Source organism: Geotrypetes seraphini, chromosome 15, assembly GCF_902459505.1.
Source record: "Geotrypetes seraphini chromosome 15, aGeoSer1.1, whole genome shotgun sequence".
Classification (NCBI taxonomy): Eukaryota; Metazoa; Chordata; class Amphibia; order Gymnophiona; family Dermophiidae; genus Geotrypetes; species Geotrypetes seraphini.
The window spans coordinates 12,047,611-12,065,084 of record NC_047098.1 but is presented as its reverse complement, the minus strand read 5'-3'; the positions used below and the strand labels follow the sequence as shown (position 1 = coordinate 12,065,084).

At 41.9% G+C, this 17,474-nt stretch overlaps 1 protein-coding gene and 1 long non-coding RNA gene across 3 annotated transcripts in view; one reads left to right on the top strand and one right to left on the bottom strand.

Annotated features, from left to right (window-relative positions):
- Nucleotides 1–9,676, top strand: part of PHF13 (PHD finger protein 13) — a 22,201-nt gene extending 12,525 nt beyond the window's left edge. For both annotated transcript variants that reach the window (XM_033921344.1, XM_033921343.1), the window contains exon 4: nucleotides 7,736–9,676. In XM_033921344.1, the coding sequence (XP_033777235.1) occupies nucleotides 7,736–7,962 (227 nt within the window). In that variant the 3' untranslated portion in view covers nucleotides 7,963–9,676. The remainder of the gene's footprint in view (nucleotides 1–7,735) is intronic.
- LOC117348822 lies at nucleotides 6,408–17,474 on the bottom strand. The gene is made up of 2 exons (XR_004537052.1): nucleotides 16,685–17,474; nucleotides 6,408–7,982 (listed from the first exon to the last, which is right to left on the bottom strand). It is a non-coding gene; the product is annotated as an uncharacterized LOC117348822 (long non-coding RNA).

Sequence of the window (17,474 nt, the reverse complement as noted above, 5' to 3'; positions counted from 1 at the left end):
CAAATCTCAGAGCCATATATACAAAAAATACATCATGCATATTTACTAGAGATTCTCTTAAAACCAGACCAGGTTCTAAGCAGTTGCTTGAGATTTACCTGTTTGGTGACAAGTGGATTAGATCTGTACTTCTTGAAGGTTGGCATTTAATAGGTGCCAGGCCATATGCGATCAATTGCTACTACCAAGAAAAGTAGTTAATACTTGTTTATAGAGGTGAGAAAAAGCATCGGACTGTGTTCATATTTTAAAAAGGCATTCGAATATGGTGCTTATTGAGCTCAGATGCTTAAATGTATGCGAGATTCCTTCCAAACCATTGTGACCTGGGATCTCTACCAGGCCCAGCTATTTTTGTATTAAAAAAAAAAAAAAAAGATTCCCAATTTTAAAGCAAGCCTTTCCTCTGTTCTGTTTTTTTTCTCTCTGCTATTGGCAGTCACCTTTCTGGTCCACTGCTGTGAAGGGTCTTATAATGAGGCGGGCATGTAGTCGCATGCATGATGTCTGTGGTCCATGTGCTGCACATAAAGATGATGTGTTGATTTTTGGGTTTTGGTTTTTTTTTTAAGTTTGCCCACTGGCTCAATAGGCCAGCAAAATCATTTATAGGGTTTGTCAAATTCATTTGAATTTTAAATCTTGCCCCACTCTAAAATAAAAACTAGAGCTGTACCAAATAGTGTATTTTATACTATTTGCCCAAATATGAATAATAAAAGATGATATTTGACCAGACATGAATTCTGAATATGAATAACACATAATAAAAGAAGCAAAGCCATTGTAACATCACTGCTGGGGTTGGCACTGAGGAATCGGGCATTATGACATCACAATCTCAGCTCTGGAATGTTGCCATTCTTTAAGATTCTGAATGGAATGTTGCTACTGCTTGGGTTTTGGCTAGGTACTAGTGACATGGATTATCCACCGGGAGAATGGGCTTGATGGACCATTGGTCTGACCTAGTAAGGCTATTCTTATATGCTTATTAAAGTTATACAGCTACTACTGTGTAATCATAACTCCAATTAGAAAATCTGTGTCCTATGAAAAATATTTCATGTATAGTTCTTCCAGGATGGAGTACAAATAAATGCTGCCGGCTGCCCGGTTCCAGATCGGACTTCCTAGTTTCTAACAGTTTAGTATGGGGTCTGGTCAGCACTTCTGATAAGATAGTGAAAGTCCAGTTTGTGTGTTAGGCTGGTGGGAAGGGGAGGATATCCAGATACTTAGCAGCACAGAGCTTTGCTGTGTCCCCACCCTTACCTCCTGCTCGGATTGGATATCATGAGGATAGGAGGTGGGGCACAGCACAGCCCCTCCCCTACAAGCTTCAGTTTGCTGCAATAATACTCTTAGCCCTGTCCCCCTTCTCCATCTGTGAGACAGGCACAAAGCAAGAGGAAACAGTAGCAGAGGATAAAGAGACACCAGTGAAAGAGAGGGGGAAGAGGCATACTGGGAAGGGACGCATAACATGGGAAGGCATTAGGGGGAGGGGAGAGAGCTAGAGGCATCACAGGAGGGACAGGAAAAAGTGTATGCCAATAGTTATTTGAATATGAAAGATTGGGAGGGTTTTATAAGAGAGGGGGAGAAAGCCAGGAGAGGCTGAGGAGGTAGGATAGGATACTAGAAATATAAACTAAACTAAGCCTTAAGTTTATATACCGCATCATCTCCACGGAAGTAAGACCAAGACATGGGGATAAAAGAGATGAGGAGTACGGAAGGGAAACATTGTCAGCAACAGGGAGGGAGAAAGGAAGTGAGTCATAGAAGGAAGGAATAAAATAACTAACTTATAAAAAGAAAAGTCAATAAAAGCCAGCCAAAAACAATGAGACGGGGAAAATAAAGGGTAAAAGGTGGACATGTCTTTTTTTAAATTTTCAAATGAATTACATAATTAGATATCATTTTAATGACTGTGTATGTAGTTAAAATTTTTTTTTTTTTTTTTAATACAAATAATGTCCAAATCCTGGCTTTGGTTGTCAGATGCTCCATGTTGTGCATGCTGTAACATTTGCTTCTTTCTCCCCCCTGCAGTCTATAATCCCGTCTTGAGTTGTCTATAGAGGGAGATTTATATAGGGGAGGACTAGTGGGAAGTTGGGAGAGACACAGGACATGGAGGTGCACGTAAGAGTCTCTGTGTTTGGGAAGCTTTTGGTTTTGATAGAGAGCAAAAACTGAGAATGGTTGTGTTTTTCAAATAGAGTGTGTAGGAAGGAAGTGGTGGTGGGAGAATTGTGGGTCGGCAACTGACGGAGCTCCCTCCTCCCAAACTCGGTTATAGCACTAGACGTGTGCCCAGGGAGGGGAAACAATGGGAAACACACAGGAATCCACAGTCATTAATACTGTAAGTTATAAAATTTGCGGATGACACCAAACTCTCCGGTAAGGTTAGATCTGTAGAGGAATGTAAAGAACTCCAAAGGGACCTGGACAAACTGAGTGTGAGTGGGCAGATAAATGGCAGATGAGCTTTAATGTGGAGAAATGTAAAGTTATGCACATAGGGAAAGGGAACCTGATGTTCAACTACACGATGGGGGGGGGGGATAAAACAATGAAACCGGCAGCACAATGCGCAGCGGCCTCAAAAAAGGCGAACAGAATGTTGGGCATTATCAAAAACCAAGGAACCAGAACCAAGGAAGTTATCCTCCCGCTGTACAGGGCAATGGTGCGACCGCATCTGGAGTACTGCGTCCATTACTGGTCGCCGTTCCTAAAGAAAGATATGGCGATACTCGAGAGGGTCCAGAGAAGAGCGACAAAAATGATAAAGGGCATGGAAAACCTCTCGTATGCTGAGAGGCTGGAGAAGTTGGGGCTCTTTTCCCTGGAAAAGCGGAGACTTAGAGGGGATATGATAGAAACTTATAAGATCATGAAGGGTATAGTGGAGGTAGAGAGGGACAGATTCTTCAGACTGGCGGGGGCAACAAAAACTAGAGGGCACTCCAAAAAATTGAAGGGAGATAGGTTCAGAACAAATGCTGGGAAGTTCTTCTTCACCCAGAGGGTGGTGGACACCTGGAATGCGCTTCCAGAGGGGGTGGTTGAGCAGAGTACGGTTTTGGGTTTCAAAAAGGGATTGGACGAATTCCTGAAGGGTAAGGGAATCCAGGGGGTACAATTAGAGGGTTACTATACAAGGCAAAATGCTCTTGAGTAATAGATCGCTACAGATCATTGACCTGGGAGGCCGCCGCGGGAGCGGACTGCAGGGCGTGATGGACCTATGGTCTGACTCGGCAGAGGCCATGCTTATGTGCTTTTGAGGACCAAATTATGTCCCTGTGCACACCTTGATTTGGGAAACTTGAAATGCTAGCGCTTTAACTTTGAAAAAATAAGAGGCGTCCTTGTTTCTTCTTTCTTTTTCGTATTTATATACTACTTATAGGTTAAGTGGTTTACATTCAGGTACTCACATTTTCCCTCATCACTCACACTCTATCTAATGTACCTGGGGTAAAAGGGCATTAAGTGACTTGCCCAGGGTCACAAGGAGCAGTGTAGGATTTGAGCCCATAACCCCAGGGTGCCGAGGCTGTAGCTCTAACCACTGCAAGACAAAAGGAACCCAACAAAAACCTGCAGACAAGATGCAAAGCAGAAAAGAAAACCAAAACTGCAGTAGAACGTACAAGGAGCAGGAATTTATTAAAGAGTCATAAAAACATGTATAACATACATATAATAAAAAAAAAAAATCCAAAAACTGCACCACACACTCCTACATACTAATAATAACCTGTTTTTCTTACATATTTAACAAAGTAATTCTTATTGTTGTTGCTTTATATGATTTTTAACATGTTATAAGATGCATTTTAGGTTTTGTTTGAATTTACAAGAGCTCTTGCATATGGGTTTGGTACAAGGATGAGAAAGAAAACTCATGATGGTCAGGGGAGGGTACCCATGTGGTAAAACTGTCTGTTCAGGGCTAACCAGTAAGTGCTGCTACAAACACAGGTTAGCATGTTGGCGCAATTTATAGAATCAGGCCTTAACTCCTAGGCGCTGTTTGGTGCAGTTGTCCATCACCTGCTAGGTGTCTATTATAGACTAGAGCAGTGTATCGCAAACTGTGTGGCCCCGGCAGATTCCAGGTGTGCCGCGACGTGCTAGCTGACTGTTTACATGAGAGACGCGTCCTGTAAACAGTCAGCCCGCGCCTCTCCTCCTTTTCCTCACCTCTCCTTCTGTATCACCTCCCCCCGCCCACCCCAGGGCTGCAGCTGGGGGACATCCGCGCATGCACGGCGTTAGCGTGATGACATCACACATGTATGTGACGTCATCGCGTCGACACCCATGCATTTCCGGGTGGCTCAGTGTGCCACACCCTAAAAAGTCGGCGACACACTGGAATAGAGCCTGGCGGTGCGGCTAAGTCAAGTTGGGTATCGTCGTGTTAGCTGCCAAGGTTTGATTAAGAAGCTTTAATTGGCTTCCCATTTCATTGTACTTCTTTAAATCATGGAGTCTGTGGTTGGATTGTTCTGGGTAGTAGTGAGTGATTCAGGGACGGACTAATAGTGATCTGGGCCCCTACCCCCTAATCGCCTGTCAAAAAATTATTAAATGAAAGCTAGGGAAGAATTGGGCCCCTTTTGCCTTTGGCGTTGCCCCAATGGTCAGTCTGCTCTGGAGTAAATTTTTGACGCTTTTGTAATATTGCTGTCTGTTTACAGTCTCTGCCTTTGTAAACCGTTTTGAACTCTTTGTGGTATTGCAGTATATAAAAATAGTTGTTATTATTATTTTATTATAATAGGCTACCTTAGTCTTCTTGTAGACTTTGTCATCCACACAGTAAGACTGTTTGCATACATACTTGCAAACTTGAAGACATATGGCGTTAGAATATTTTTACTATTCTTGTGGATGTGTGGTTGCTTGGTTTGTTTTTTTTTTTTTTGTGCTGAATGAGCCTGATTCCTCTTTAGATACTGTGCTCTAAATTAATTAATTAAAATGTACATGCCACATACCATAAAAATAGTTCAAGGTGGATTATAAAGTAAACACAAAACATTTCAAACAGAATAACATATCAAAACAAAACTTCTAGGGATTCCCCCCCCCCATTCAGTCACATCGCACATTAATTATAGAGGTATACTAATGAACCATTCCCTTTCAACCCATATTTGGTTTGCCTTTTCCCTATTCACTTATTTCATAATCCCTTTCTCGGAGCATATCCTATCGGGAGCAGTGTCGATCCATGTAGTCAGTACTAACTTGCCCTTCAAAACCCTGGAAGCCTGATTTATTTTCGGGCCCAATGGGTAGAATTTCATTTACAAAAAAAAAAAAACCAGAACACATTTCAGGTGTGGGGAAGGTAGAAAGTATCTACTGATACTTTTGCATTTTCTCCTTATGTCCAGCTCTGAAATCGGTGATAAGCTGTGTAGCAGAATTCAGACTGGTGTGAAGCTAACAGAGGGTGTCAGGTCAAAAGCACGCGCAGACAATTGAGCGCAGTGTGGAGGCGTGCGCCGCACAAAATTACTGTTTTTACGGCTCCGACGGGGGGGTCGTGGTGGGGGAACCCCCCCACTTTACTTAATAGAGATCGCGCCGCGTTGTGGGTGGTGGGGGGGGTTGTAACCACCCACATTTTACTGAAAACTTCACTTTTTCCCTGTTTTTAGGGAAAAAGTTAAGTTTACAGTAAAATGTGGAGGGTTACAACCCCCCAAACCCCCCACAACGCCGGCGCGATCTCTATTAAGTAAACTGGGGGGGCTCCCCAACAAACCCCCCGTCGTAGCCCCTAAAAACTGTAATTTTCTTCGGCGCGCGCCTCCGTCTTGCGCTTAGTTGTCGGCGCGCGCCTTTGTCTTTCGCTGAGTTGTCTATGAACCCTAACAGAGTACAGGGTGAATCTGAAATGTGATTGAGTGTCCTAACCGTGATGACACTGAGAATTATTTCATGAATTGACAGCACCTATGCGTCATAATTCTACTAGTCTACTGCCAAATAAACACCCACAGCCGGAGTTGTTATCTCACAGCTCTTGTTTGGTGTAGCCTGATTTTACTACAGGAAGAGGTGGGTCGGAGCAGACTGCAAGTGATTTTCTTCACCCGCCGGTGCTCCAGCTGCCCTCTCCTGCCTCCCCTACCTTTTGACAGGCGGTTTTTCGAAATTCGCAGGGATTCCTGGAACGGAACCCCCGCAAATTTCAGGGGAAGTACTGTATTTCTATGTTAACTGCCTAATATGTAAGGTTGTGTGGAATGGGCCAGGAATGCACTTTAAAAAAAAGTTTCTACCACAGCCTGGAGTGCTAAATGCTCTGGCTCTCATAGAATTCCTGCTAAGCATTGGAGCATTTAGCCCTGGGCCACAGTCGAAACCTCTTCCACAGCTTTGTAAAAAAAGGCCTTTTTTTTTTTTTTTAAACTCAACATACCATTAAGTTGAGGAATTTATTGCAGGATGGTGTAGTCAAAGCAGTTAGCGTAACTGGGTTTAAACAAGTTCCTGGAGGAAAAGTCCATAAAACATTTAGGCTTGGGAAAGGGACTTTCTCTGGACATCCCTTTTATTGCGGGATGGTGTAGTCAAAGCAGTTAGCGTAACTGGGTTTAAACAAGTTCCTGGAGGAAAAGTCCATAAAACATTTAGGCTTGGGAAAGGGACTTTCTCTGGACATCCCTTTTATTGCAGGATGGTGTAGTCAAAGCAGTTAGCGTAACTGGGTTTAAACAAGTTCCTGGAGGAAAAGTCCATAAAACATTTAGGTTTGGGAAAGGGACTTTCTCTGGACATCCCTTTTATTGCAGGATGGTGTACTCAAAGCAGTTAGCGTAACTGGGTTTAAACAAGTTCCTGGAGGAAAAGTCCATAAAACTTGTAGGTTTGGGAAATGGACTTTCTCTGGACTTCCCCTTTTCGGATCCTGCTCAGTATGTGTGAGCTGGATTGGCCACTGTCCGAGACAGGATGCTGATGTGATGGACCTTTTTGTTCTGACCCAGTATAGTGTATCCCATGTTCTTATGACATTGATGAAGTTAACAACTATGTTTGTACATGAGAAATCGGCTCCAAGTGTCACCCATCCAACCATTTTCCCTATCCCCATTAGGATATCTATAGCTCCTTTGTTACAAAAATGTAGATAAAAAACAATCTTCAGTTTTTCCTCTAGTAATTAGTATTTCAGACTGTGGCATCATCCACTGGCTTCACTTGTTTTGGACTAGATTAGTTTGTCTTAAAATGAGGTCCGTCATCTTAAAACAATAGTATGCTTCCAAATTTTGAGTAGAAAACAGTCTTTTTGAAGTCCTAGGCAAACAGCAAAAGCCCAAATATTCCACAGTGATAAAAGGAATCCCAAAAAGAGGCAGAAACCGGGGAGTCCAATGTTCTTGACGTGATGTTTTATTTAGATAAATTTTGACAAATATATCCCAAGAGGTGGTAATGGAACCGACACGGTCCGTGTTTTGGCTGACACAAGCCTTCCTCAGGGGCACAAGTCAGTATGCACTCATATGAGGAAGTAGATATAAAAATGAGTGAAAACCTTGGCTTAAAGGAGAACCAGAGCAAAAATGTGTATGCGTCTGCTGTGGAGAGGGTATCTCTCTGAAGCCCTAGCACAGAAAACATTGCATAAGCCTCTATATAAATGTGTCCACATTGTTTATTCTTTTCTCCTTTCCCTCCTTTTTAGATGACGAATCATGGGACCTGGTTACCTGCTTCTGCATGAAGCCCTTCGCAGGGCGACCTATGATAGAATGCAACCAGTGCAACACCTGGATCCACCTTTCCTGTGCCAAAATCCGAAAGTCTAATGTCCCCGAAGAGTACATCTGCCAGAAATGCCGAGACACCAAATTCGACATCCGCCGGTCGAACCGCTCCCGCCTAGGATCTCGGAAACTGTTCCTGGACTGAGTTGTGGCATAAGAATGACTCTGGGGACAAAGAGACAAAAAAAAAACCCCTTGAGATGCTGAGAAACAAAGTGAAAACGGAACAGATACAAAGCACAGGGATTCCAAATTGCGACAGTGATTCACCAAGAGGTCAATTGTGGAGCACCGTTTTTATTTTGTTTTATTTTTTACTTTAATAGCTGTAAAGGATTACCAAATTATATTTCCTAGCTAGGGCTGATAAAGTTTCCGATGGCCCAAAGCCCGTGTCCTCAAGACATTATTTCTAGCAGGGATGAACTAAAAGCCCACTGTCCTTGGAATTCCGGACATGTACCACACAACTCTGCCTTCTGTATGTTCTGCAGGACAGGTTTCTTACCCCGGCACTGATAGAGCCCTATATTCTATTACAAATGGCTGAAGAAATCCGCATAAATGTTTCTCTACAGTAAATAAAATGCATTTCACCTTTCTAAAATGTATTTTTTTTTAATTTGATTTGGCTTTCCAGTTGAAACAAATTTGACCCCCTATGTTTTCGCTCAGATTAATCCAAATACAGTATGGAGACCTAAATCTAATAGATACATGACATTGCCTTTTTATATAAGACTGGAAAGCCTGGCGTTGGATTTAAAGATATAGTAAGACCAGTTTCGAAAGCGATGCTACTAAAATAGGTTTAGGAATGAGATTGGGAATTCTGAAAGACAGAAATGTACAAATACAGAGAAATTAGATAATGAATTCAAGAGGGACCTACAGGATGTCAAATCTGGAACAAAACAAGGGTTTTGTTTTTGTTTTGTGTGTGTGTGTTGGCATCTTAGTTGGCTGCAAACTCATATGTAGGAAAAGAGAGACTGAATTCCAGCTTCATTCTATGTATAGGGTGTATATCTGCTGAGTGAGAAGCTAATGGTTCGTTTAAAACTCCATTGCACTAATGACCATTTTATTTGGTGATTATCTTATGGATTGAAGTTATGGAGCTTCCCCCAGTGTTCAAATTCATACCGATAAGTTAGAAGAGAAATTTCTCCGTATCCAGTGGACAGCCCTTGTTAATGACCTATTGAAATGTTGTAGGCTTTTGTCCATTCTCATAACAGGACAGAAATTACTACCATCATCATCTCTTTCCATAACAGGTCCAATGTTAACTTGCTGCTTCTGTTCCCTTCCATAGTTAAAAGTGCCATTAAATATCGCAGTACAATTTTCTGGGAGATTAAAAATGAGGGATTTGTAAACAGCTCTCACTTTGTAGAAGAAGAGCCCTTAGAGAAGGGTTACCATGTCTACCCAAGGATGATTGCTTCCCAAGAGCAAGTTTGTAGTTTGAAGATCTTTTTATTTTCTGTGTGTGTTTTTGTGCTGCAAGGGTTTTTGTTGAGTATTCAAATCAGAAAAACGCTCATATGTCGAACCCTCTGTGTATATGTACAGCCCATAATACAGCCTGAAAAGGGAGGCAGGATTAAGTATGAGGCAGAAGAAGTGATTCGCTGTCAGACGTATTCATTTTTCAAATGCAGAAGCTCTACCGAAAATATATTAATGGCAGCTTAGGATGAACAGCTTTATAATCTTGTTAAGTGCTTCACTAAAGAACCCAAACATGGACTCTGAAGGGGGGGGGCATCAAGGACTGGGCCTCCGAAAAGGTTTTCATTTGTTACTGCAGAAGACTGATCAACAAAAAAAGTTTATTTCCAAAGTCTAAGCTATGCTCTTAAAAAACCATCCTGGTGTATGGATCAGGCAGGCAAGTTTTGAGGTTAACCCTTTCAGGACCATAAGGATCGTAGGCCAATTTTTGTGGTTTTGACGACATTTTTATGGTAAAAAGGGCTTGCAGATGCCAAAAAATTGATTTTTTTTGTGAAATATCATTATTTTTATTTAAAAAAATCACACTTCTGGCTTATGGACAGTGTGGCAAGTGAATCTTCTCGTCAATCTGGCAACGACGCTAATGAATGAATGTCGGAACCAGTTTGTTTACATAAAGGCAGTATCATATGGAATCCGTACATATCAAATTTAGAACTGTAGACTATCCCAATCAAAATTTATAGGATTTTAAAGTTATGGGACAAATATGTCCCTTGGTCCTGAAAGGGTTAATAGGCACCTAATGTGGTGGGCCAGGAGTGATGAAGAAAAGAAAAAGAGAAGGAAAAGAAAAAAAAAAAAAAGTGCTCCTTGCAAATCTATTGATGGTCAAATTCAAATGCACTTTCTGGATCACAAAAAGGAGATTAGCAAAGGTACCAAGTTTAGGCTCCCTTTTATGAAGCTGCATGAAGCTATCGCCAGCAGCAGCGATATTAGCTCTGACTCTCAGAGAATTCCTATGAGTGTCGAAGCTAGTACTACCATGGCCAGCGATTTAAAAAAAACAAACAAACCTAACGCGGCTTCGTAAAAAGGGGAGGGGGTTATTAGTGTGGAATAGATCCAAGCTTTATAAACTGCAGCTTGGATTCTGTAACGTTCCAAATGGAAAGATGTCTAGATATGCTTGGCACCCCCCCCAGTACCTGGCAGCAGAGCATAAATCAAATCATACATAGTAGCATCTTTCTAGAGTCTCCTTTTGCTCCCAAAAAAATAGCCATGAAAGGAGAAGGAAAAAGAATGCAAAGATGTTGAATTAAATTATATTGAATAGAGCGACTGTCAATGTTCCTGCACTGGCTAAAGTTCAAATTCCACCACAGCTGGACCATTCTGAAATATACGGTAGAGCTGTTGGTGAACCATTAAACTAGATTTGTGCCCTTACAATTTGCACCATTACAAGATTATTTTGGGTCCTATTAGTGCCTATAGAAAGTCAGCAGAGATACAAAAAAGAGTAAAGAACGTAACCGTACAAGAATATCCTTTTGCAGTCACAAACTTTAAATTCTTAGGAGGAGGAAATGCATACAAATAGTTATGAACTCCAGTAAAAACAGAGTGTGGTGCCTTAATGTTTTCTTTAACCTTTTCCTATCGTAATGCATTTTATGTTACGCTGGTTCCAATCGTAATTATTTTAGCAAAGTTTTGTATTATTCACTATCATTTACAGCTATTGTAAACCAGGGCTGTGGGAGTCGGAGTCGAGGAGGCGGAGGAAATTTCGGGTACCTGGAGTCGGAGTCAGAAGTACAAAAAACTGAGGAGTCGGAACATTTATCTACCGACTCCATTTTTGAACTTGGCATACCAATCACGAGCGATTCTTTCAGCTATAGCACCCACTATGTACACAGCACAAATGTTGCGAGCAGCTTCTGCGGCCTTAGAACCTTGATTAAAAGCAAAAAGAAGGTGGTGTCGAAAATGCTCATTTCTCTCAACTTGATATTCCATTTTAACGATCTGAAAATTAACCAGTGCTGTGGAGTCGGAGTCGAGGAGTCGGTCGGAGGAAATTTCGGGTACCTGGAGTCGGAGTCTGAAGTATAAAAAACTGAGGAGTCGGAACATTTATCTACCGACTCCACAGCCCTGTTGTAAACATGTAAATAAATCATAAGTCTGTAAATTCAAATATTTTGTGTTCCTGGCTCTTAATTAGTATGGGACATATGATAGGAAAAGGTTAAGGAGGAAAAGGGCGTCAAGCTGCGGGAGATGACACGGACCCGGAGCTGTCAAATATAATAGCAATCCTGCACACTTCTATCATTGGCCAGACCAAAAAAAAAAAAAAAAATCCTGAAACTTTTCCAAATGTGTATTGCAATTGCATTAGCTCTTGAAAGAAAAGTATCGGCATGAAGCCAATACTGCCTAACCGTGCCCTGAAGAAACGGTCGTTAGACTGCGAAACAACAGCCACCGTCGGCTGCAATGAGCACAGATAGAGATATAAGCACAGCATGTTGGCTGCACAGAGCCCAGTTTGAAATAAGTTGAGTGTGTTGTAAAAGCAATTGGAAAGCTGACCCTGAACGAGACGCTACACAGATAAAGCACTTTTCTAGTCTTTCAATAGCAATTGCAATACACATTTGGAAAAGTTTCAGGTTTTGGTTTGTTTGTGTTCAGGAGGAGCTACTACATTTGACAGCTCCGGGACAGCGTCATCGCCCGTAGCTTCCGAGGCCCTTTTCCTCAAAGGAAACAGTAAGACACCACACTTGTTTTTTACTGGAGTTTATAACTATTTGATAGAATACATACTGTATTGCTTATTTTCACTACCAGCAACTGTATTTTCAATGTATAATTTATAATCACTCTCTGCCCTGCACCCTATGTGAAGTTTTAGGTACATTTTTGTTGCTTCCTCATAAACTGTCTGTAGATTTCAGGAATCATCTCTGTAAACAGTTTAGACTGAAATTTGCCTTTAGGTGACAACACTCCTGCCAAATCTGTCCTTTGAGAAGACCCTTGAGAGATGTTTGTGATTCGGCAAGAGCTGGTAAAATGGCACCCTAAAAGCCACGTTTAGGAAATGCACCTTGCTTGCATTACAGTAGAAGCATAAGCTTCTCCTGACCTGGTTTCACATTTTTAAAACAAGATCCTCATGAAGCCAATACAGCCTATTTTAGGATATGAGAAAGTATTCCGCTTTAGCCTTTCCTTCTATCTACGATCTGGGTCGAGCGTAGCTGTTTGATTTTCTGTTTGGTGAATTATCCTCCTTTTATTTTATTTTTTTTTCCAGCACTGGAGTTTAATTCTAGAGTACTCTGTGTTAATTCATCAGATCTCCCCCCCCCCCCAACTGTGACACAGAATTATCAAGGTCAAGCTCTTTACTGCAGGGAAACAAGTATGTGGTGTAGCGTACTCCGGTCTAAAATTCAGTGTGTGCTGAGATCGGTAACAATGACAGTGGTGCTGAACAAAATGAATTAAAATAGTCGGCAACTAGAAATGACTAAACAAGACCATATGTATAAAGTGTAAGGAAACCTGTTTCTGTGAAACTTTGTATATTTTTGTAAATAAAAATATTCATATTTTAAGTTCATCCATAATTGTGAGTGGTTTTTATTTTCTCTCAGGTTTATTTAAAATTTGATATACTGCCTTATCAAAATTCAAAGTAGTTTTACATAGTAAATATAAAAAACAAACAATTATAAAAATATATATTTTAAAAACAAATTTCATTAAAATAACTAACAGACTTGATACATTGACATACTGGTACAAAAGGTGACCAGGCAGAAATACAAAATTTAAATAGGAAAGGCTGGGAAGAAGGTAAAAACAAGAAGAAAGGGAAAAGCAGGCAAGTAATTTAAAATACAAGGCAAATTTGGAAAAGAACAAGTTTCCATCACCGTCCTTAAAAGGACTATCAAATCTCATATGCATCTTTAAAAAGAAAGGTCTTTAAGCTACTTTTAAATTTATTGAGGGATGTAATTTCTCTTATATGGTTTGGTATGGAATTCCAGATAGTAGGGGCTGTAAGTTACTGATGTACGATGAACTAAACTAAACTAAACCTTAGGTTTGTATACCGCACCATCTTCATAGTCGTGGAGCTCGGCACGGTTTACAGGAATTGTAGTGAGAAAGGAACTCCAAGGAAAGGGCTAGATGAGGATCGGAGGAAAGAAGAATGTTAGAAGGCTAGGATGTCAGATGAGGAGGGAGTGTTAGATTTTTGAGAAAAGCCAGGTTTTCAGATGTTTACGGAAAGGTTGGAGAGCACTCAGGTTCCGAAGAGGGGAGGTAAGGTTGTTCCAGAGCTCGGTGAATCTGAAGGGGAGGGAAGTCCCCAGTTTACAATCCTGTTGTGGCCATTCTTTCTCAAAAGGAAACCCACAAACTATTAGAGTGTACAACGACAGAGAACTTCACCTTTTTTCTCCTTAAACAAGACAATTTCTCTCCACTTCCCTTCTTCCTGACCTCACCAGTTGCTTGGTCTCCTCATTCATATACTGTGCTTTCTCCAGTTCTCACCATTTCCACACATACAACCCCTCCCCACTTCCTTATCCTCAAAAATAAACATTTTTAATCCGATAACTTGTTCGCTTTACTAAAGAGTTTTCTAAACTCTGAGTAGCTAACAGTAACATGCTAAATTATATGATTCTGTACCTCATATACCCAGAGACCACTCATCCTCTATCCCAGTGTCTTGCAAACTTTTTTCTGCTCCGGCACACTAAACTCCAGCCCGCATCTGGAGGGCCTTTGCGCATGCATGAATGTCAACGCGATGATGTCATGTGCGTGCATGATGTCATCAATTCTATGCATATGCAGGACCCGAGCTTGGGGACTTCAAAACCTGAACAAACTGCTGGGTTTTGGAAATTCCTCTATCTGCTAACCCTGAAATGACTACACTGGGGGAGGGGCACCGGCGCTAGGTGACTCACTTACAGGATATCTCTTGTGGCACATCTGGAGTGCCATGACACACAGTTTGCGATTCACTGATCTATCCCTTTTTGTTGTGAGGTTTGTACTGCATGACTGAAATTCTGCCAGGGTTGCTAGACTCACATAACCCCTCTTCTCAAGCCACTTCATTAATCATCTTTTCTAGTAGGTAGGTGTGTCATTCTGGATAGTAGGGCATTCTCCCCCATGCTCACGAGCCATGCAGAAGGAATCCATCCCAGGTTTTCAACTCCTCCTCCAGAGGGCTCTGCTGCCCCCTTCAGTTTGCACCAAAGCAGGTGATGATAGCCCTATACAGGAACAGATAAGAAGGAGGAGTACAGGGAGACTCCCTGAACTATAAATCTGCTCTGAAAGTATAACAAAACATGTTAAACATTTTAATTGAACAATCGAAACATCAAAATAACCATACCAATGAAACATTTATGGAGCTCAAACATTCCTCCACTGTTATAGCAATAGATTATTCTTCATACCTTTAAGGTCTACTTCTTAATTTAGACAGTAGGTTCCTCGGGCTCCTCCCTTCCACATCCTTATGTCAATACCTGCCCTCTTATCTTTTTCAAGCATCCATTACCTCTGCCTTTCCCCAAACCTACTGTATATGTCTCTTCCGTTTTCCACAGCATGTGTCCTTGCTTCTTCACTGCAATATCTGTTCTCTCCCTTAAGGCTACAGCCCCAAACAAACCCCAAGCTCTCCACTTCACTTCCAGCATAAAGCCCTTGGTATCAAGATTAGCACCAGCCCTCCTGCATAGGCCTCAGTCCCAAGCCTAAGCCTCTTCTCCACCTGCCCCATCATCTACATAGCAGCAAGAGCCTTCTCTCCTGTTTCCATAGTTGTGCCAAGAAACAGGAAGCACCACTTATGGTGTTTTAAAGCTGAAGCATGGCCTGTGGCAGAGGGAGCATAACACAGTTCTAGGAGTGAAGGAAGATGCTTCCACATCTGTGAAGAGGCAATATTAAAAACTTTAGCATTTTGAGCCTCAGTGGCTTATCCCATTACCCAATCCCAAAATGAACTGCTTTTCTACATAAGTTATTTCTTGTGCCCCAGAAGCTCCCACCCTAAACTGCCTGATGGTCAAGTTGGGCCTGCTATTTACCTATCCAAGTGTCTTCCCATGTGGGCAGCTGACAAGGGAAGATTAGGTTCTTACCTCAATCATTTTTCTAGTAGAAAGGCATATGCATCTTGAACCAGTGGATTATTCACCTCTACTTGCGGATTTGTGTAGAAGGCAAATGGGGCAGGAACAGGGACAGCGACAAAATTCACAGGAACGGGATGGGGAAATTGAGTTCCTGTGGTGACGGGGACTTATTTGTCCCCATGTCATTCTCTATTTTAAATCTCCTCCCCCTTATACCAGTGCTGAAGATCTATTAATTTAAACAAGCTAACAAACAAAAAAAGGCCCAGCACAACCCCCTTGACTCCTTCACCCTCTCTTTCCTTTCCCTGCCTTGGGCTGCCTCTGAGCAACTTCTGGATCCAAATTGAATGTTAAGGAAAAAAATAAAGTTCCTGGGCAAGGTAACACTGGATCCAGAGCTCCTACTTAGTACACATCAAGATATTTGCCTAGCAAAAAAGAAAAAGTAAAAGCTGACCCCTGCAAGGACCTGATTAAAGGTAGGTTCCTGAAAATCCTGCTTTTACCCAGGCCTCGTCTCCAGATTTCCAGCTGTGGTGACCTGACTTAATAGAAACGTAAATCCCCCGACGACATAAATGGGGCACGAGGAAAAAAAAATGCTCCAGAGTAGAGAATGACACAGGGGAAAAAATGTATCACCGTTCCCACCCTGTCCCCATGAGCTCATCCCCATCCCTGCACTCGCGAGCTCAGTCCCTGTCCCTGCCCCATCCCCGCCACCCAAACTGTCAGATCCCATCCGCACAAGCCTCGAATAGTTATGATTTTATACTGAACTTATTTTATTAAAGTATAAAAAGAGACAATATTCTGTACAATTGTCATTTTATAAACACAAATAATACAGAGCAAGGATCAACAAAACCCCTGTCTCCCCTCCCTTTCACAAATATTTCCCTTCCACTATTGTGAAAACTGAACAAACCAAATTACTACAGAATGCTACATAGAAAAATCAAGCTAACGGAATACTTCAGTCACACGTGGCAGGAATAGTATTAGGGGAGTGCAACTAGGGCAACTGCCCCCTGGTCAGAGAGAGAGCCCTAAGCCAGCTGGAAGCTAAAGAAGCACAGCCTGGGCTTTGCGGTCCCCAGTTATGTCTAATACCTGCTCTAGCAGGACACATATTCAAATCTGAAATAATCTAATCACAAAATATAAAATATATATATTTTTTTCTACCTTTTGTTGTCTGGTAATTTTATTCTTGAAATCAGGTTGGTCTCAGGCTTTGGGTTCCTTCTGTCTTCATTGTGGCATGGCTGGCTCTTGAAGGTAAAATAGGTGCAAGAGGAGATGCCAAGTCTGACATGGGTGCAATTTTTTTTTACCACAGGACACTTTTCACCTCCCAGTTGCAAAGTCTCCACTCCTGCAGATTTGCTGCGGTGACCACGGAACGGTCCCCATGTCATTCTCTACTCCAGAGAGTCTAGAGCAAGAAGCTTAGTCTAAGGCAGGGGTCCCGTGAAGTATTTTGTGCGGCCCTGGTCAAGGGCGAGGCGGTGTTTTCCTCAGCTGCCCCCGGGTACTGTCTTGCTGGCTCCCTCCTCTGTCTTGCTGCAGCATTTGCGCGGCCCCAGAAACCTTTTTTTCAGCCAATGCGGCCCAGGGAAGCCAAAATGGTTGGTCTAAGGAATTAGAAATTCAGGAGCAACGCTGCTAGATAAAAATGGGTGTTAGATCAATAGCCTCCAGGTTAAATGTTGGCGCCAAAAAAAGTAACCAAGAAGCACAAAAAAATTATTTGCAAAACAATGACAGAAAAGCTGGAGACAGCTAGGATTTTGATAACGCACCACGAATGAAGTTGGATAGGCCTAACGATTTCTTTTATTGTGTCGTTAAACCGTGTTTGGGGTTTTTTTTTTTTTGCAGCCACTTTAAAGTCCCGACATATTACATAACTTTCTGGCATGAATTTAGCCACCTCTCACTTGCACGCGAACTCATTAGCCCCCGCCCCAAGCCT